At 37.9% G+C, this 22464-nt stretch overlaps 1 protein-coding gene across 2 annotated transcripts in view; it reads right to left on the reverse strand.

Moving 5' to 3' along the window:
• SHISA9 (shisa family member 9) overlaps positions 1 to 22464 on the reverse strand; it is a 438903-nt gene that overhangs the window by 18003 nt on the left and 398436 nt on the right. The window contains exons 3-4 of one of the 2 annotated variants that reach the window (XM_044657332.1): positions 21839 to 21994; positions 13601 to 13648 (exon numbers count right to left, since the gene is read on the reverse strand). In XM_044657332.1, coding sequence (XP_044513267.1) covers positions 13601 to 13648; positions 21839 to 21994 — 204 coding nt within the window. The remainder of the gene's footprint in view (positions 1 to 13600; positions 13649 to 21838; positions 21995 to 22464) is intronic. The other variant, XM_044657334.1, reaches the window with a different exon arrangement.

A 22464-nucleotide genomic window follows, 5' to 3' on the forward strand; every position in this document is an offset into this window, starting at 1 on the left:
CCCCTGGAAATTGATTTTTTTTATTTTAATAGCAATTAATAGGAAAGATAAATCCACCTGTGGCCATCACTGCTCTCCTGGATCCCTGCAGCACCCACCAGGTGGTGATGACACCCAATTTGGGAATCACTAGTATAAAGGATACAAAGTGAGACTTAATTATGTGACAACTATGTTAGAATCCTGCCTCTGTTATTTCCTACTTATGTGATCATAGCCAAGTACTTTAACATTTCTGGGCTTTAATTTTCTAATTTGGAAAATAGGGAAACTACCTAGGAAATATTCCTCATTCAGTTTTTGTGATTAGATGACATAAAGTATATAAAGCAGTGTGAGAATTTTAAAGTACTACATACTAGTTATCACCATCTTACTTAATAATGAGATTTTAGGTACCATGCCAACAAAAGAGATATTTCCTTGCTGCAAGTCTATATGGAGAAAACATAATAAAACACATGTAAGCACCATTGTTTAGCATACTCCTTTCCATCTCAATTCTAGAACTAACCTTTGATTTAAAAAAATTTTTTTAAAATAAACTGAACAAACAATAAAGATAAACATTTAAAAATGTTTTTAAAAAGAAGACTATTTGAAAATGAGCTTCATATAACAAACATATATTAAATACTTACCAGGTTCTGTGCTAAGCACTGGGCATAAAAAGAAAAGACAAAAAGTTCCTGCCCTCAAGGAGCTACATTGTAAGGATGGAGGAACTCTATACATATATAATTATATACGAGATATACTTATAAGTATACAAAGTAAATAAAAGATAACTTAGAAGGGAAGGCACTAGCCATTGTGGGGACCAAGAAAGGTCTTGTGTGAGACATGTTGCTTGAGCTTAGCCTTGAGAGAAACCAGAGATTCTTAGAGATGAACAAAAAGGGAAGAACTTTACAGATATGGGGGACAGTCATGCAAAGGTGTTAACATGGGAGTACTGTGCATGAGGATGACATGTGTGTCTACACTATAGAATACATGGAAGGGAATAGTATGTGAGACTGGAAAGACAGAAAAGGGCCAAGTTATCAACTATTTCAAATGCCAAATAGATTATATTTGATTCAAGAAGTAATAGGGAATGACTGGATTTTACTGAATGGAGCACATAACATGGCCTATGACTTTAGGAAAATCATTTTGGTGGTCCTATGGAAGAAGGATAGTGGGGAGGAGAGACTTGAAGTAAGAACACCAATTAAAAGGCTTTCACAATTGTCAAGGGGAAAAGTTATAAAAGCCTGATTTAGAATAGCTATGTGAATGGATGTGGAGAGAGAGAGAGAGAGAGGAGAGGAGAGGAGAGGAGAGGAGAGGAGAAGAGAGGAGAGGAGAGGAGAAGAGAGGAGAGGAGAGGAGAGGAGAGGAGAGGAGAGGAGAGGAGAGAAAGAGAAAGAGAAAGAGAAAGAGAAAGAGAAAGAGAAGGAGAAAGAGAAGGAGAAAGAGGAGGAAGAGAAGGAGGAAGAGAGAGAGACAAAGACAGAGAGAAAGATAGAGATGAGCCCATTGATTTTATATGTGTGTAGATATTTTATACACATATATACATATGTGAAGGTAGAAACAAGATTTTGCTCCTGAAGGATGTGTGGGATATGAGTGAAGAGTCAAGGATAACACTGAGGTGGCCACCTGGAAGGATTGGAACAATGGTCATGTTCTTAACAAAAATAGGATAGTCTTTAAGAGAGGTATATTTGTGGGAGAAAGTCTGTTTTGGACATGTGTATGAGATGTGTAAGGAACATCCAGTGCAAGATGCTTCTTGATGATACAGGACTGGAGCTCATGATTTAAACTAGGGTTAGATAGATCTGTGAGTCATTTATATAGAGATCATAATTAAACACTGGGAGCTAGGGGCAGCTGGGTAGCTCAATGGATGGAGAGCCAGGCCTAGAGATGGGAGGTCCTGAGTTCATATCTGGCCTCAGAAACTTCTTAGTGGTGTGATCCTGGGCAAGTCACTTAACTCCCATTGCCTAGTCCTTACTACTCTTCTGCCTTGGGACCGATACATGGTATTAATTCTAATATGGAAGATAAGGGTTGAAAAAATGGGAGCCGATTAAATTAAAGACAATCAAAAACAGTCCATTGATAAGAACACATTGTAAAGCTTGGTAGAAGATGTGAAAGCCTGAGTTCCACTGGTATCATCTTTAAGACATTATAGTCATCTCCACCCCATTATGAGGCATTGAACTAGGACCTTAGTAGAGAAATTTTGTATATTTCCTACTATAACATATGAAAATATTATTAATGACCTCAGATACCATAATAGTTAAGACCTGATTGATGTGAACAATGAACTAATGAACAAATTTAAACTGAATGTTTATGTTGAGCTATAACAAAATACCACACTTTATACAATTAAAAGTGTAAATAATGAGAATTTCAATACATGAGACTACTTCACAAGATTTATTATTCATCCTATATGAGGCCTAGCTATATTCACATTTTTCTTCAACATTTTCTTCTAGATTAAAGAATCCCAGTCCCTTTAACTTCTCCTTAGAGAGGTAGTAATCTTCTAAAGTAATTTACATTCCTCAGGCAAATATTTCCATAAGTAATAAACATCACCCTCTTAGCCAGAAAGTCATTCAAAGACAGCAATGCTGAAAATACACCTGCTTTTTATTATTTAAAATTAGAATGTTGGAGCTATAAAAAGGCTGAAAGCTCATTTGCCCTAATCCTTCATTTTATAACTGAGGAAACCAAAATCAACAGATGTCACCTCACTCCACTAGTTCCTGGAAGAGTCCTGATTACAACTTGATTTTCTTAACTCTGAGAGCTAATTCCCTTTCTTCTTTTCCTTGCAAAAAATAAGATCACCACCACCACCATCAGCAACAAAAGAACTGAACTGGTTTCTCACCAATTCAATCCCCACAAAATAAGCTTTAGCATACTGTCTTCCAGATACACAAGCAACCGGAAGAAAGAGGCTCAAAGTTTCATTTCACAAAGTAAATGAATCCCAGGACTGCAGCTATTTCTTGATCAGGGTAGGCTGGAAGGCTTGAGGCAGTTTCTTTCATCATGAATTATAAACAAATGTCAGGTGAATGGTGGGAAATAAGGGTGCCAAGAATTGACTGATCAGTCAGCTAAGTCTCAGAGTATCTGTGATATGCATATTAGCCGCAGAGTATATATATGATCTTTCTGACTCCAGATCCAGTGCTTTATCTATTGCTACATAGCTGATGAAGCCTAGTTTAACATTAGCTTTTTTTTGTCTATTACATCACACTGTATACTTATATTGTATTTTCAGTCCATAAGGTTCTTTTTTTGTAAATAAAAACTGTAACTAGCTATGCCTTCCCAGTTCTAAACTTAGGGAAAAATTTTTATTAAGTATAATTAGGGATTAGTCAATGAGTTCTGCCCTTAAAATATGTATATATACATACTACACACATATGCACACATCTATATATACAAACCTGTATATATAGATATGTATATAAATAAAACCAAGCATTATATGTCTGTCCCTTCAAAGTGACCTTACACAAGGATCTCCAAAGCACTTTACAGAGGGACACTATAGAATGCTGAAAATCATCCAGTCCAATAGGTACTTGACCAAGAATCTCTACAACATCTTCAATAAATAGCCATTTAGCCTCTATTTGAAGACCTCATTCCAGTGAGGTAGGAAGAGGATCTCCTGTTTCTTAAGTCATCCCATTTCTTTTTTGAATGGCTCTAATTAAAAGGAATATATTATATCAACTCTAATTACTGCTCTGAAATGTCTTGTCGTTACTTCTAGTTTTATCCTTTGGAGCCAAGAAAAAAAAAAGGTTAATCTTGCTCCCCATGTCAAGCCTTCATATATTATAATTCACCTTCAAATTTTCTCTTCTCCCAGTTAAGCATTCCTATTCTTTCTAACCAATCCTCTTATGGCATAATTTTGAATTCCTTCAGCATCACAGTTACCTTTTTTCTGGAAATGGACTTATATATTGTTGTTGTTCAGTCATTTCAATTGTGACTGACTTTTTATTACCTCATTTGCAGTTTTCTTGGCAAAGATATTAGATGGTGTATCATTTCCTTCTCCAGCACATTTTATAAATTGGGAGACTGAGGCAGAGTTAAGTGACTTGCTCTAGGTCGCATAACTAGTAAGTGTTTAAGGCTGGATTTGAACTCCGGTCTCTGTGACTCCTGGTACTCTATCTACTGTGCCACCAAACTGCCCCTACAGCTGATATGTATGTTTCTGAAAATGTGCCACTTTGAACTGATTAGTCTAGATAGTCTAATAGTCTAGTTAGTCTAGATGAGTGATGGGCAAACTTTTTAAAGAGGGGGCCAAAGGAAAGGAAATGCTCATCTGTCAGTCTGTTTCTAAGGCAACTCTTTCGAAGTTTCATTGTATTGTATCCTACTCATTGTATTAGTCAGATTAGGAATAATGTCCTGCGGGGCTGGATAGAATATTTCAGGCCTCCCCCGCAAATCTGGCCCGCAGGCCATAGTTTGCCCATCACTGGTCTAGATAGTAGTAGTCTAGTCTAGAAAGTCTAGACAGAAAACTCTGATGAAGGTAAAATATATTTTATCTTGGTTCTTATATATGTAGTCCTATGTATTATGTTATTCTGAAAAATTAATATACATAATCATAATAGATAATATTTGTAGAGTTTGAAAAGTGCTTTATAAATATTATCTCATGTTATCTTCACAACAATACTGGAAGGTAGGTACTATTATTATCTTCCCTTAAAAGTCAAAGAAACTGGGGTAGACACAGGTTAAGTGACTAAACCAGGGTCACGTGGCTTAATAAGTATCTGAGGCTGGATTTGGACTTAGGTCTTCCTCATTCCTGTTCTAATGCTTTATCTACTGCATACCTGGTCAATTAATTCAATCTTATATAACATAATCTTTTTCTGCTATTATATCACTCTCTATATTTACATTGTACTTTCAATCCAGTAAATCCTACAGTATCCTTAGCACCCCAAGATGAGGAGAGCAGCTTTGTTCAGGAACATGGCATTTCTGTAAGAGTGGAAGTTGAGGTACAGATGCCCAAGAATGTTACATGGGTTATTTAAGAATAGAGCTTTGTGCACTATATGTGAATGAATAGATATTGACTCTACCCCTTCCCTTGGAAATCCAAGAGCATATTTGAAGAAGGAGAAAAGAGCTTCTGGGCCATAACCATATTGGATAAAATGGCCTCAGGATGGCCTAAAACAAAGATGTATCAGATATAGAGGTGGACAAACTGAGAGAACCGAAGTGTGGTCAGAAGTGGATGTAGATCAAAGGAGATACTGTGGACCATTGGCTCTATCTAGATTTATCAGAAGATAGGAAGAAATGCCACATGGAAAATTATTTCAGCTGTGAAACCTGTAAATCCACTTTTCACTACAAACCAAATTGAATTTTCAATGCAGAGAGAAACTAAGTCCTGTGACAAACTTTCCACTACTTTGCAAAGGGATCATCTGATTCCTTCCTGGGTTCTCCACTTTCTGAAACAAACTGGTTTTATATGTAATACCTTTGTTAACTTGAGTTCTTTTAGGGGACCTGAGGGCGATTTGAAAGATAATGACCACATTCTTTTGTTTTTGGTGGAATACTACCTGGATGCATGAGCTATTGAGGTTATTCTTAGGGAGTTGCTCCCCAGATTGAAACTTATTTATCATGTCATCAGTCAGTCTGAACCATATTTTAGGTGAATATCCTCACATGACATTATTTTCAGATCCTAATTTTGCCATCTACCCCATTTGTTATCCTTTCCAGCTTTATGTCAACTTCTAAATTTGACAAGTGTACCTTTTATATTTTCATCCAGAACCATTGTAAAAATGCCCAATAGAACAAGGCCAAGAGCATAATCCTGGGATGTTTCACTAGAAACTTTCTTTGCCCTTTAAATCCACCCTCCCCCCCAAAGAAGACAACTGAAGAATGCCTGTTAATGACTATTCTTTGGACTTGGTCATTCAACCGGCTAACTGTACTATCATCTGGCATATATATCTCCACATTATCCATAAGGATAGCATGAGACATTATGTAAAATGCTTTGCTAGGTAAAATACATATCCAGCATTCCCCTAACATACCCGTCTAGTTACCCCATCAACAAAGGAAATGAGGTTAGTCTGGCATGACCTATTCTTGATGAAGCCATGCTGGCTTTTAGTGATAACCACATTTCTTTCTAAATGCCCACAAGCCATCTTTTAATAATGTGTTCAGAAATTTTGCTAGGAATAGAAATTGAGCTTACTGGCCCATAATTTTCAGATTCCACCCTCTTTCCTTCTTTGAAAATCAGTACAGCACCTAGCTTTCTCCAGTCCTGCAGAACCTTTCCCATTCTTCCTGTTCTTTGAAAGACAGCCAACAGGGGCTCAGTGATCATAGCTCCTAGTTTTGCAGTTGCCCCAGGATGTGGTTTCTTATCCTCTCTTCACTTATCTCCAGTTTCAACTTACATTTATCCATTTTTGTTCTATCCTTCCTAGGACAAAGATCATTTTCCTTGAGGGAAGGAGAGGGGAAATAAAAGCAAGACAAGAGTTAATCATCTCACTATTATCTGCCCTCATCATGTTATCTATCCCACCATGAGCAGCAGTGTATACCTTTTACGGGACCATAGCTGGCCTTCAAAATAAATAAGCAAACAAAAAAATTCATTTTTTTGTCCTTAGCATTCATCATCTGTCTCAGCTTGCTCTGGGTTTTAGTACTACTAACACAATTTTTTATGTGTCTGTGCTGTTTCCATATCCATGCTGAGTTAACTTGCTTTTGCTTCTATTTTTTGTATATGTCTTTTAAAAATCTCAGTTGGTCAGTCAGTTCCCAGAATGGTCATACAGATCTCTTTAGGAAGCTCCCATGCCTTCTGTCAATAGACAACATTTCTCTTTACATCTTCAGAATTTCATTCTTGAGAGCTTCCTATCTATTCTATCTTCTATTGAATTCTACAAAATTTTACCTTTTTTCATTTTTTTAAATTAAATTTTATTCTTTTTCAATTAACACGCATTTAGGTTCTCTGTTAGTTACCTTCCATTCCAGCTTGCTGATACAAGCTAACTGATAGATCACACTTAGATAGCATTTCAAGATATATGAGCTTTTCAGACTTTATACACATTATGCCTGTCAGATCATAGGGCATCTAGGTGGCTCAGTGGATAAAGTGACACTGGGGCTGACATCAGAAAGCCAGCTTCCTAAGTTTAAAGCTAGCCTCGTGTACTGACTGTGTGATCCTGGACAAGTCACTTGACTTTCTTTACCTCATTTTCCTTATCTGTAAAATGAAACAGAGAAGGAAATGACAAAAACTCCAATATCTCTGTCAAGAAAACCCCAAATGGGGTCGGTCCTAAAGAGTCAAATATGACTGAAACGACTTAATACCAAAATCAAATCATCAAAAACATGCAGTGAGGTAGGGAATGTGGGTAAAAAAAAACTTGGGCTCAGTAAGCTTATTTGCATCATAGCTAGTAAGTTTCAGAAGTGTTACTGGGTCTGTTTCCCAAAATCAGAGAAAAAAAAGAAAAGAACCTATATGTTCCAAAATATTTATAGCAGCTCTCCTTGTGGCAAAGAACTAGAAACTGAGAGGATGCCCATCAACTGGGGAATGGCTAAACAAATTGTGGTGTATGATAGTGATGGAATACTACAGTGTCGTAAGAAATGATGAGCAGGTTAATTAAAAAAAAACCTTGGAAAGAATTACACGGGATAATGAACAGCGAAATGAGTAGGACCAAAAGAACATCATACAAAGCTACAGATTTAATACTTGAAGAATAAATTGTGAATGCTACCTCCAGAGGGTACACTGAAAGTTGGAAACATGAAAGACATAATTTGTAAGTACATGTCTGTCTTCCAGAGGTAGTCTTCAGGAAGTGGGGGAGGAACTGGGACACTTATGGATAAATTCTATTAATTTTAAGAAAAAAAGATTTGGAGGTGGGATACAAACCTAGATGTTTCCTGACTCTAGAACCAGCATTCTTTTCACCATACCATGCTGTCTCTCACAAAGGTGAAAGAATCCCCTCATTCTTCCTCATATCCTTTAACTTAGCTCTTCCTTAAAGTATAATTTTTCAACTGTAAAGATATATCCTCCCAGCTCTTTCACTTTCCTTTTAAGAACGAAGTTTTCATTTCGTACGTACATAGGTATTACTCTGTACGGGATGAAACACAAACACTTTCTTAAGGTCATAGCAGAAGTCATCTTGTCCGCCATACTTTAGCTGGAAGGCAAGGTCTTGGTCCTTTGTATTGGTTTTGGCATCTGGCTTGACTAATCCTTCTGGCTAAAGACCTTTGCCTAGTCACCCTTCTGGAGACTCCTTTGCTAGGGACTCAGGAGACAGTTTTGAATTTTTTAGTGTGGATAAAAATGATGGCTTCTGCTTGATTTTCTTTAACTGTCAATTACCACATTTCTGCCAGGCGGGATGTAATATCCTACTTTTTTTGACCTTGCTCTTGACCTTGGGTGGCTGTACTCTCCTATCTGAGCAGTTTTTCTTCAAAGAACTTTCTTTTTCCTCCCTGCTTCAGACCCCTAGAGAGCCCCCTTTCATCTATAATGGCAAACATACCCTGATCTGGAGCCATACAGAAGTCTTCTTCCTAGTGCTCAGCACCTTCCATTTACTCTGTATTTATCTGTTATGCTCCTAGTTGTTTGAATGCTGTCTCCTCCATTCCACCGTGAGCTCCTTGAGGGAAAAGATCCTGTTTCCTCCTTTCTCTGTATCCTCAGCATTTAGCGCAATACATGGACTGACTGCCTACCTTAAAGCTGCCTCCTCAATCAGATCACAATAGTTAAATGTCTTCCTCAAGTTTCATTTATGGTAGAACAGATTTAATTGGAAAAATTCAGTAAAATCAAATAGACATCCAGTTTGTTCTTCTTGCTTAAATACTCACAATTAAACTTGGGTCATTTTTGTCTGATTTAAGATAACATTTGGGTATTACACAGACATGGTCTCAGAAATCATATAATTGTTTGCCTGTTCTCTATTTAGCCAGTGCTATTCTAGGAATCAGGAGTAAGATAGGCAGATGGAAAAGTAACAATGGGTCCTGGACCCTCTATGGCTCATTCTGCTACCTTCAACCCTTATTATTTTATTTTTTAAACCCTTACTTTATGCCTTAATAACAACTCTAAGACAGAAGGGCAAGAGCTAGGAAAATGGGGTTAAGTGACTTTCCCAAGATCACACAGCTAGCAAGTGTCTGAGGTCAGATTCAAATCCTAATCCTCCCAACTCCAGGTCTGGTGTTCTGTTCTCTTCACGATCTAATTGCTCACAACTCCTAATCTTTGATTCTTTACTCTCAGCTTTAATTCCCCATTCCTTCTCTACTTCTTCCTAGCTTAAAGAAAAACTAGAGAAAGAAGTAATCTGATGGATTAGGCAAAGTCCTTAGAGTCAAAGAGAGCTAGGTTCAAATTCAGCCTAAGAAACTGGCCAGCTGTGTGAGTTGGGGTAAGTTATTTAATTACCGTGTCTCAGTCTCCTCAATTTCCTGTAAATGAGGGAGTTATACACAACAGCTTGAATACCAGCTCTAAATCTGAATACTGATACTCTGAAGTGGTTTAGGGATTTGAGATTTTTCATGTAGATTCTCAGCAACTGTTAATCCCCAACATATGTTATTCTCAGCATGTATACAATTCCACCGCCTGGGGCAAGTTCAATTGATCAAAGGTCTAATATATCAAGGATCTTTTGGATAACAGACTAAAGACTAAAGAGAATCCTTGAGAGGTAAATAAACAAATGAACTTGGAATGTAGTAGTAACTGGGGTCTTACGGACTTACAAGAGTTGTTGTTATTTGGTTGTTTCAGTCTTGTGATTATTATGTTATTCAGTTGTTTGGCTCTTTGTGACCCTATTTGGTGTTTTCTTGATAAAAATATTAGAGTATTTGACATTTCCTTCTCCAGCCCATTTGACACTGAGGAAACTGAGATAAACAGGGATTAAGTGACTTGCCCAGGATCATAAGGCTAGTAAGTGCCTGAGACTGGATTTGAACACAAAATGGATCTTCTTGAGTCCAGGGCCATCACTCTATCCACTGTGTCATCAAGCTGGCCAGAAGGCTTTAAGCTGTGTACTAAACTTTTTGAGGAGAAGGGAAAATATTCTGAAAGACAGTAGCAAAGATCTAAAAAGGAGAGGGTGAGAATTTTAAAGGAGGACAAGTGATTACTGAATGGAAGTATTTGAGGGAGGATTTGAAAGTGACAGAAGAATGAAATATATGTCAACCTTTCCTCCGGGTTTTATGTGTGAGAGAGAAGGCATAGCCAGCCTTGGAGTAAGTGCCAAGAGATATGTTGTCTTCAGGAGAATTATAGGTATTTTTAAGTACCAAGAGATGGAAGAAACTGGGGTGGGTTTCTGAAGACCATGGAAAAGGAGACTATGGGAGGGATAAAGTGTTCTATAATGGTAGAAGGTGGTAGAGAACTTTACTGCTCATTGTGTTCCAAAGCATCTTGCCTGATACAAGTTTCTAGGTCAGATGTTGCATTGGAGGCAGTCTACACTGGTGAAATATCATGTCAGAAGAAAACTACCACTTCCACAAGACTCTGGGATGGGGTGGAAGCCAGAGGACATAACAAGATCATAAGCAGCTAAGGCACAATACAAGGAGGCATGTTCCTACCCATATCAGCACCTGGGGCAAAGCTCCGATTGTCCCATGCTATTCCCATCACGGGTTCCCAGTCTTCTAAAGACCATTGGCCTTATTGATGAGCCTGAACTAGAAAGATGTATCTTATAAAACTTTAAACAACTGAACAGGAAACCTGGCAAGCTATAGGGGTTTAATGTCCTTGAATAATGTACCAGTTGCATTATTCTCCTCTTCTACTTCCTTCAAACACATTTAAAGAAAATCTGCACAGTTCCTATACACTTTTTGTTCTGCAGCAACAATTCAGAGTTGGAGTTAAGAAAGGTGGAAGCCTAAGGCAACAGGTATTAAAATACAACTCTTAAGCATCAACTATGAAAAAAGAATTCCTTCTCTTCATCTTATCCCAAGAGAATTTTGTGGAGTCAAGGTTAGGACTTTATGTGGCAGGAGTAGATGGAGATGAAGTCAAGATTGAGAAATGACCAGCAAAGAGTCAGAGGAAGTATAGAGAGTCAGACTTCATCCTGGCTATATTACTTCTGCTTCATTTTTTTCACTCTCATTCTCTAATCTTAAGAAGACAGTGGTTGGGCAGAGAAGGCAAACCATCTTTTCAGGTTTGGTTGAAAAGAGCAGTGTTGGCAAACATTTTTGAGTTTGCATGCCCAAGCTGCAATTCAAGCTGTTATCAGCCCTGTTTTGCAGATGTGGAAATTGAGACAAAGGGATTTAAGTGTATTGCCCAGGGTCACACAGTTAGCAAGTGACAAGTTGTGAACTCATTATGAGGTAAATTAGCTAAGGTCCCACAGGCATTTAAAGGTCATACATAGGGGGCAGCTGGGTAGCTCAGTGGAGTGAGAGTCAGGCCTAGAGACAGGAGGTCCTGGGTTCAAACCGGGCCTCAGCCACTTCCCAGCTGTGTGACCCTGGGCAAGTCACTTGACCCCCATTGCCCACCCTTACCAATCATCCACCTATGAGACAATACATCGAAGTACAAGGGTTTAAAAAAAATTCAATTATAAAAAAAAAAAAAGGTCATACATAGGATTCAAATCTGAGTATTCCTGACTCTAAAGCCTCTCTTTGTCAGCTATATGATACCATCTCTTCATTTTACAATTAAGGAAAATAAGGCTGAGAATGGGCAAATGACTTGACTAAAGTCACAAAGGAGGTAGTGTGACTTGTACCCTGTTCTTCTGATTCCAAATCACTGCCCTTTTTGCTATGCCATGTTTTTTTTTGTTTTTGTTTTTGTTTTATCCTATACTAACATTCACAATATGCCTTCAAGGGCTTCCTTAACTCTCCTAGAAAACAGCAGGCTAACAAAAGGAGATAATTGACTACATCAAAATACTGTCACTGCTATCATAATGGCATTGTTTTCCAAAAGGAAAAAAATAAACCTCAAATTAGTAGGTCTGTCATGTTCCAAATTATTTTCATTTCTAAAAATGTACTTTGACATGTGGGCAGCTTTTATCTAACTCAAGACCAAAAAAATGTGTTTTCCTTAAAACAATAATAATAACAATCATTCATAATTATACAGTGCTTTAAAACTTGCAAAGTGCTTTACAAAAATCATTTCATTTTATGATTGTGACACTCTTGTGAAGTAGTTCCTTTTATTGCTCCCATTTTACAAATGAAGACAAGAGGGATAAGTGACTTATTCGGGGTCACACAATTGTCTGAGTCAGGGAACTCAGGTCTTCTTAATTCCAATTCCAGAACTCTATCCACTCTGTAACACTATCTTTAATTCAATAAACATTTAATAAGTGCCAGGCACTATGCTAAGCACAAAAGGTATGAAAAGAGGCAAAAGACAATCCCTGCCTTCTAGGACCTTATAATCAGGCAACAACTACATTCTCAGAGACACAATCTGGAAAAAATTCTAGTTAGTTAAATCTCTATTCAGGGTCTCTTCAGACTCCAGTCCCATCTCCCTGATGGGTTTGGGAACAATCATTCTTGGAAATCGAGTTCAATAGCAGACTCTCAGAAATCTTCACCATCACTTTTTAACACCGATCCACCAATCACCCCGCTGACCTTCAACCTTTCCCAGCCTGAGGAAACTGAGAGGAAAAACTCAAGCTTATGTTGTTGTCTCTCTTCATGAAGATTTCTAGGGTATACTAGTAATGCAGAGAAGATTTTGTTTTACACTTAGTCATCAAAAACCATTCAATCTTGTCAAAAAAAAAAACAAGTTATTTACCTTTAAAGTTTAGAACACATCCATAGGAAGTAGGACAAGTCATTAAGAACTTGGTTCCAGAGGCCGTACAACAGATTCTAGAGTCTTACACAGGATAGATCTTCACATACCATGATAAGATTAATATTTCCAAAGGTCCAGTCTTTCCAAGAAAAATAAATGAATACCTAGACCGTGAATGAGGAAATAAGAGATATTCCACCCCATTTCCTAATCGATCTTTGTTTTGCACAGATAGGTATGTCAGAAAAATAAGTATTTCTTAAACTTCTTACCTGTTCTTCTTTCTGTTGTTTACATGTGTTCTCCTTACATTTGAGCCTTGGGAAGTTTCCAGGGCAGAGGGATCATCAGAGATTACACACCATCACTGATGCCTCAGTGAGCCTGGACAGATCACATTTGCCAGCTGGTAGGTACATACACAGATGTACAATTTCACATGTACACACGTGAACTTGGACATACTCACACGTGTTACTACACTGTACACATGCGTGCAAGTTGGACAGGTACAAACACTAGGACTCTTCTGTACTTTTCCAAAATTTTCTGAGACATCCAAACAAAGGATCAAGAAAAGCCATACAGTACCTTTGGGTGACTTAAGTGTTGTTACTGCCCAGTCACCATCACAACTTCCTAAAAAAATAACAATCAAAAGATGCTCAACTATTGGTTGTATATCCCCCTCCCACCCAATGTACACCAGGTCCTCAAATCCAGATGCTTCTACCTGTATCCCTAGATCCGTGCATGGGGATATAATTCCTTAAGACACCGTAGCTAAGTACACCAGGGTTAGATCGTAAATTTCTGAAGGCCAGGATTGGGTTTGAGAATCTGGATCCAAACTGGTAACCCACATGTGTGAATATCTGATATGTTATTAATATTTTATGATCTATTTCCTATTTCTCAAAAGAATTTGGAAGATTGCTGATTTATCTTCAGTACAAGATAAAACATTTAATAGTAAAACATAAGAAATCATCTGAAGGAAGCAGAAGAAATAATTGCTTTCTGGCACTTGACTTTACTGTCTATAGAACTTGGACATTCCATTGGTTTCAAAGTTTTCTGCCAGCTAACACAAAAGGGTATTCTGGGTCATAGTTTTATATACTGATTTATGAAACCTAAGCACTGATCAATTTTCTTTGTTGAGGTGGATAACTAAAGGGTAAAGTTCACAATTTTTCACAAGTGAGATACCAAGTTGCTGAGTCATATTATTATTTCAAGAAGGGGACAGAAAGGTAATTACTATAATAAGCATGCAAAAGGTGGCTCCCAATTTCTCCCCCACATATATTTCCCATTATAAATTCATTACAAGTTTCTCTTTTAAAGTGTAATTGTTCCAGGGAGGTATCAGTCATTCACATCATATAGAGAATTTAAATTAGATCATCAGACAACATGTATTTCAGAATGACACTGAAGGAATAGTAATTTTAATTGTGGAAGGCAAAAGGTAAAATTTGGGAGTATGAAGAATTTCTCAGAAGAGCTATACCAAGTGAGGAGTCTCTAGACCAGGGGTCGGCAATGTATGGCTCTTTCTGCAGGAGTCATAAAGTCAATTTTTTTTCAGGCACTGTTACAGGAGTGGCACTGTGAGCACTGTACGGCTCTCACGAAATTACATTTTTAAAAATGTGGTGTTTATGGCTCTCATGACCAAAAAGGTTGCCGACCTCTGCTCTAGACAATAGGACAAGGATCAGGAAATGGGAGAAAGTTAGATAAAAGAATGTGGGAAACTGTCAAAGGCAAGTACTATCCTACTTTGCTCCTCTGCCTAAGTCCTTCATCTACTGAAATTTATTTGGAGTGTGCCTTTGGTTGCTAAGGCCTGAATAACTAAGAGAAATCAGATGTGCCTATGACAATATACTTGGGCCTTAATTTCCCAGGGCGTAGTTAACTGTCCCAAAAAATGATTGGATAAATTTTCCACGATTTCCAAGCTTTCAAGGAGAATTTCTACAAGAATTTCTGTCCTTTATCTCTACACTATTCACCACCCCTCAATGCAGGTCTTAGACTCCTCTGTGTACACTTATTGGCCTTTTGAAGGAAAATTGCCCCAAAACTTTCCCTAAGAACACCACTGCCTTTAAAAGAAAAACTACATTGCTATTACTCTCCCCTCTAAAATTGTCATATTTACTCTGCATGTACATGTTATTATTTGCATTACACGTTATTTAACACTTATTAATTTTGCATGTCGATTTGAATTAGGCAAACACTGCACCACAAAGAGAAATCTAAGCAGTGGCCAAGGCTCTCTGAACATAGCTCGCCAAAGTTTTCTGGATAACACAAAAAGATCTTGAAATTTAGAAGGGAATAGACTTTGACTCTTTAGGAAGAGAAGCCCAGGACCTCAGGTGAACTCATGAAAACTGCCTGGAATCAGTGTCTTGAGAGCCATCAGGCTTCACGAAACAATTAACCAAGCCAAGGTGCAGGGATGAGCTACTGGTATACTTGTTGAGTGCCTGCCCCTGGGGCATTCATCCTGAGGCAAGGATGGTTTTTCAATCTGTTTCATGGTGACCACTTATGGAAGTAATAGCCTTGATTGCCTTTCATTCAATTCCTGGAAACAACAGAACATACTCTTGCAGAGTTCGCCAAATGAAATTAGCTCCCTGCTTCTCTATCCATGGCTAAAAATGGACAGCATAGCAGAGGTTTCAAGGTAATACTATAATGGATAGAATGGTGACTTCCTAACACTTCGCTGAGTAAGATACAACTAGCAAGGGTTACCATGAGGGACTTCCCATCCCCTCAACCAGGGTCAAGGACCAAGCATGAAGGAGGCTACATCCATCCTGATTGAGAGGTAGAAAGAATGAGACACATTTTTAGACACAACCAATGGGATAATTTGTTTTCTTTGACTGCATATTTGTTTCATTTTGTTTTCTGTGGAGGAGAGCTGGGAAAAGATGAAAGAAAAATAAATATTTTTAAAATATTTTTAAAAGAATCAATAGGAACTTTAAAAAAGCTATGTAGACATTCTAGACCTCCTAAGAAAATGTTTTAGGGAGTAATTTGTCTCCTACTAAAGGGCACTTGTTAGAAAGCAAGAATGAGCTCATTATCCATTTATGACTTATACTGATAAGGATGAGGTCATTAGACTAGGATCTTATAAATCTTGAATTTGGGCTGGGGAGGAGACCAGGAAAGCAGCAAGTCAGACTCAAAGTTTGATTATTCACATAGAAAATATTGTCTTGCCAGTACTTTCCATTTCTAGTTTTGAGACCACTCCTTTGTTGTCTCATCTGAGTTGGACTCACTCTTGAGTTGGAGCCAATTTTCTGTCCAGAACACTCACTACCTCTGGCTTCTATGGCAGCTAGCGATGGCAGATGAGCTTAGGAGAAAATATGGACATTTGAGAAAGAGAAAATCAAGTCTAGTGAATTGGAAAGATTTGGGCAGACATCATACCAAAAAAAAGCCAACTGCATGGCACACTCTGGTACTCAAATAATGAATTGCTGGGAAACACTCAGTGTCATAAGATTGAGACCTCGAGATAATCAGAAAACTTGGGTAGGACATGGTAAACTGCTTTAGAGACTTCTGAAATGAGTGGGCAGCAGGAAGCCAGAAGAAGAGGTCATAGATTTAACCTGCTTGTGATATCCAAAGGGTGCTTGTCTTATACAAACACATTCCCCTTTCTGTAACTTGCTCACAACAGACTGCAAAGGGCTCTGTTGATGATAGATGCTTTACTGTGGACTATAACTCTGACTGTACCAAGAAAAGATTACAGGAGGAAAAAAATGGGGCTTAATATGAATAAAGTAAAATTTGTTATAATATCCCTAATCAGTATTGCAGAACTCCATTATAAGATGGTTGTTATTATATGAATTTAGATGCAGTTTGAGTTAATTATTCATAGAATCATAAATCTAGAGCTGCAAAGGACCTCAGAGGTCGCCTAGTCTGACCTCAGCATTTTATAGAGGAGGAATGGGAGACCTAGCAAGGGTAGGTGACCTGCTCAAGGTCACACATGTCATATCAATCAAGTCCTCATCTTTACCATTTATTCTACATAAATTGTTGCTCACTCTAAATTAGTGAATATTTTTTAAGACTAAAACACAGTCTAAAACAATAAAAGTGAAATTCTATTGACATGGTCATTCATTCACAGAAAGTGAATCTGGACCAAGGCTATATGTATTGTACTACAGCATTTTCTTTTAAATCTGGGATCAGGGGTCCTGTGGGTATCAGGAGCATGAGGGGACAAATTCTAGTCCTCTAGTGACTCAGAGCAAGGAAATGATGTCATTAGGAACAAAAACCTGATCTAATCAGTGTGCTGTCATCAATGAGTTTGGGATTGGGGAGAGGCACAGGAGCAGTATTGAAGGAGAGACTTAAACAGAGGAAAGAACCAGCTGTATGTGTGGTGATAAAAAGACTAATAAAATCCAAGGGAAAAAAGGAAGGTTCATAGGATCACAGATTTAAAGCTGAAAGAAATTTCAAAAATCACTGGATCACAGACTTAGAAATCTAAGAGCCTTAATCTAGGGACTGGAATTGACAATGAACCTATGATTCTTTTAAACCCTTACTTTCTGTCTTAGAACTGATGCTATGGGGCAAGATAGGTGGCTCAGTGGATAGAGAGCCAGGTATGAAGATCGGAGATCCTCGATTCAAATCTGGCCTCAGACACTTCTTAGCTATTTGATCTTACGTAAGTCACTTCACTCTGTTTGCTTCAGTTTCCTCATCTATAAAATGAGTTGTATAAGGAAATGGCCAACCACTTGGGTATCTTTACCAAGAAAACCCCAAGTGGGGTCATGAAGACTCAGACATGACTGAATTGTTTGAACAACAAATCTTAACCTGGGCTACACAGATTTCAGGGGTCTATACATTTGGAAAAGGAAGAGATATCTTTATTTCCACTAACCTATCAATGAAATATATCATCTCTTTGCAATGGATAGTGTTGGATGCAGTCAGAAAGATCTAAATTCAAATCCTGCCTTAGACACTTACTAGCTATGTAATGGGGTAACTAGGTGGCACAGTAGGTAGAGTGCTGGGCCTGAAATCAGAAAGACTCATCTTTCAGAGGTTAAATTTGGCATCAGACACTTACTAGCTTTATGAGTCTGGGCAAGTCACTTATCTCTGTTTGCCTCATTTTGCTCATCTATATGAGCTAGAGAAGAAAATGGCAAACCATTCCAGTATCTTCACCAAAAAAACCCCAATTAGGGTCATGAAAAGTTGGACACATCTGGAAATGCATGGACAATAGCAACAAAAAAATCCGTATAACCCTAAGCAAGGCATTTAAATTGTCTCAATCTTAGTTTTTCATCTGTAAAATGGCCATAATAATAACATCTATCTCACAGGATTGTTATGAGGGTCAAATGAGTCAAAATACATGAAGCACTCTGCAAACTTTATAGTGCTATATAAATGTTAATTGTTATTTTTATTTATATATTGTGTATATATATTTAAGAACATTGTCTATAGGGTTTACCTGATTGTTATAAAGGATTCATGACACAAAAAGTTAAGAACTCTTGATTTAAAGGGATTGTAATATAATATTGATATATTATACAAAATAAAGTAATGTGATATATAAATTTAATAGTATCAACAGCAATATAAAATAAGAAATATAGTATAAAATCCTTTTATAAAGTGAGTATGAGAATGACTGTCTACTTTCTAAATTAATTAAACTGTCAGATTTTATAAATCCAGACTTTTATAAATAGGATTTATTTAAATTGAAGTCTACATGCATTAGAATCTCTGAACAGCTATACTGTGTCTTTTTACAATTGGCCAAAGGTCTGACCAGTTACACTCTGCTGCTAATTACTTTCTTTCTTTGGGGAAAACCAACCCAACTATCGCCTACACATCCAACTCTGTTTTACACACTAGTGTCTAGCAGGCAATAGGAAAGAACCATTGGGAGCAGTTGGTAATCAAACTGACAAAATCTCATAGATTCAGCTACACTTCAATGCCTCTGGTTGGTGTCTAGGCACTACAGATAAGGACCGCACTAATTACTACATCCCTGCTTCAGGTAGTGGGACTGATGCTCCATTGCACTTGTCACCCACTACAGAGGGAAAATTAAAGTGACGGGACAAGAGGGATGAGAACCTAAGAGAACCGATCGTTAAGCATGACTGCTCATAATCCTTACTGCCTCCCTCTTTTGCACTTGGCCAGGGGTTATGTCCAGAAGCTGTACTGTCCCCATAGGAGGCTACAAGATGAAGGCAAGCTAGGAAAAACACAGAAAAACCTCATTAAGATGTAGGAAACTATCTTACATTCAAACTCTTAAGATCATTCCCCCTACGGGACTAACTCAAACTTATCATTCAGGATGAACTAACTGCAAGGGAGTGAAGGAGAAACTGCAGGGAAGATGAGCAAGACTTCAAAATATTCCCTATTTTTCATAGGACAGAACTAATAGAAGAGTGTGCTGCCATATTTAGCTGAATTGGGTTGATCAAGACCAAAGAGGTACGAGATCTTTTCAACTAAACCAGGCATGACCAATCAATGACCCGTCAGAGCCTGATTGGCAACCTTTAAAGAAAGCACGAAGAAGAAAAATGTGCCTTATGAACTGTGATGCAGCTGTGGTTAGAAGTAATAATATGTCCTTTAAAAGTCCTAAAATATCAGAATGTGGAGGTACATAAAAAGACAGAAACTTGCCAGCCATAGAAAAAAAATATTTCTATAGAAACTTATATAAATTTTAGGGGGAGAAATGTATTGCTGCCCTTTGTTGATGACAACGAATTCTATTTTCTCTTCTTTACCTGTTTTTCTACCCTTTTTCCTAAATCATTAAAATTGTATATCATCATGAATCTCTAGACACCCAAAGAATCTTTTCACTCAGCTCAGGAAGATGAATAATGTGTTACCAACAGAAGGTAAACTGCAGCATCCATGAACTCTGAGGTCTCTTGCAACTCTGAGATTCTAAGCTTTTATAATATGAATACATTTCCATTTGTAAAAGACAGGGCAAAATCGGTAAGGAATGGATGCTTTTCTAATAGCTAGGGTCTGGGTTACTTAGCCAGGAATGTTTCTTCATCTGGATTTGAGGGCAACTTGTACTTTAGCTCCCTGATAGCTTTTACTTGTTTTGCAAACCTTAAAACCTAGAAGATGATGAGTTATATCTCAGTACATCAATATCTTTGTTAAAAAAGGAATGGCTTGGGAAACAACAGACTTTCTATTTCTCTTCTTGGAAACTTTTCTAAAATGCCTACATTTACCTTTCTGCCTTAGTAAATAGAATATAGAGAATGGAAGAAGCTTTTTTTTTGATCACTGAGGATCACACAGAGCCTTGGGGTCTTCATTCTGAGTCCTGGTTCTTAATAACAAGGATTGTAGATATAAAAATTAGAATGGATATGTACTGACTCTAGGATATAATTGAAAATTTTCAACTAATATTTCATAGTACATAAAAACTTGATTTCCTTATTTGGTTAAGTCATTTACTTGCCTAGATAAAGCATGTGTAGTGAAGAAACATTTTAGAATTATTGCCTAGTAGTTCCTAACACCTAGTTATCTAATGAGGTAACTAAAGAGAAGACTAGAACTTCAAAGCTGAAAGTACAAGTAGGCATGTCTTACCTAACATCATTACTTGATTACATGAAAATGTGATGTTGGGGTAGAGGGGAGCTAGGTGGCTGAGTGGGTAGAGAGAAGTGCCTGGAGATGGGAGGTCCTGGATTAATATCTGGCCTCAGATACTTCCCAGCTATGTGACCCTGGGCAAGTCACTTAACCTCCATTCCCTAGCCCTTACTGGTCTTCTGCCTTGGAACTCATACTGATTCTAAGACAGAAAATAATGGTTTAAATAAAAAGAAAATATGATGTTGGATAAAAGAATATTACAGGGGCATTTAGTACACAATAATATGGAAAAGATGAAGCCACTGAGGTGGGGGGGGCACTCAACTACAAAAGGAAGATGGTGCGAAATAGAGAACAAGATTGAGAAAGTCTCAAGCAGAGAAGGAGAGTCTTAAAGTCAAGAAAACTGATGATGTTAACACCATCCTACCATAATGGCCTGAGCTAACAAGTTGATTCAATTCAATTATATAAACAATTACAAAACATTTACTCTTTTTAAGGTATTGTGCCCAGGACTGGGTACAGACAATTAAAGTGGATCATGGTTTTAATGTCTTAATAGAGCAATACTGAAAAATGGTATTGGTCTGAGCAACATTATTCTGGGCAATTTTGTTATTGTTGTTGAGTCATTTCAGTCTTGCCCAACTCTTCCTGACCCCATTTGGAGTTTTCTTGGCAAAGACATTGGGGTGGTTTGCTTTTTTCTTCTCTAACTTTTTTTTCAAATGAGGAAACCGAGGCAGAGTTGTGCCTCATCCAAGGCCACACAGTTAGTATATGTCTGAGACCAAATTTGAACTCAAAAAGATGAATTTTCTGGATTTCAGATGTGGCACTCTATCCCCTGAGGCACCTGGCTGCCCTATTCTGAGCATGCCTGTAAGCAAAAAAATGAGTTTTTTCATTGACTTAGCTGGACTTATGTCCTCATTCGCTTTGGTCAGTGTTATGGCAAAAAGAATTGCCAAATGCTTGAAGAGGATTATTTTAAAGCACCTGGAAAGTCTGCCTTTTTATTCAGAGTATAAATGAGTGCATGCAATACATTCATTCAAAACAGAAAGCAAACATGGCATTTTCAGGGCTTACCCACAGCTTTTAAGGAGGCATACTTGTTCAGTTCCTTGCCGGGAGGCTGCTGTTCATATGGATTGGAGATTTGCCCCAAGCTGGGATAGGAATGAGGGTGAGACATCTGTGGAAGGAGGGGAGAGGTTGGCACTGCATTGTTCAATTGAGTGGCATCTGCAACAAACAACAGAGAAAAAGATGATCAGAGACAGAACCAACAGCTTCATGCACTAAGCCAAATTTTCTTTCCTTGTCCAAACAGAACACCTAGACTGTCAGTGCATGAGCTCTTATGTTCCAGACACTGGCCTAAGCTGAAGGGATTCAAAAGAAAGGCAAAAAACCCAGTCCCTGCCCTCAGAGAGCTCACATTCTAATGGAGGAGAGTATATACCGTGTCAATGGAAGTTAGTCTTAGCAGTGAGTAGGATTGGGGTAGTCCTCCTGCATGAAGTGTAATTTGAGCTGAGTCTTAAAAAGAAGTCAGGAGAGCAGATAGATAGGCAACAAAGTGGATAGAGCACCAGGGCTAGAGTGAGAAGAGGAAGAGGAGGAGGAGGAGGAAGAAGAGGAGGAGGAGGAAGAAGAAGAAGAAAGAAAGAAAGAAAGAAAGAAAGAAAGAAAGAAAGAAAGAAAGAAAGAAA

This window comes from Gracilinanus agilis, chromosome 1 (genome assembly GCF_016433145.1).
Source record: "Gracilinanus agilis isolate LMUSP501 chromosome 1, AgileGrace, whole genome shotgun sequence".
NCBI lineage: Eukaryota > Metazoa > Chordata > Mammalia > Didelphimorphia > Didelphidae > Gracilinanus > Gracilinanus agilis.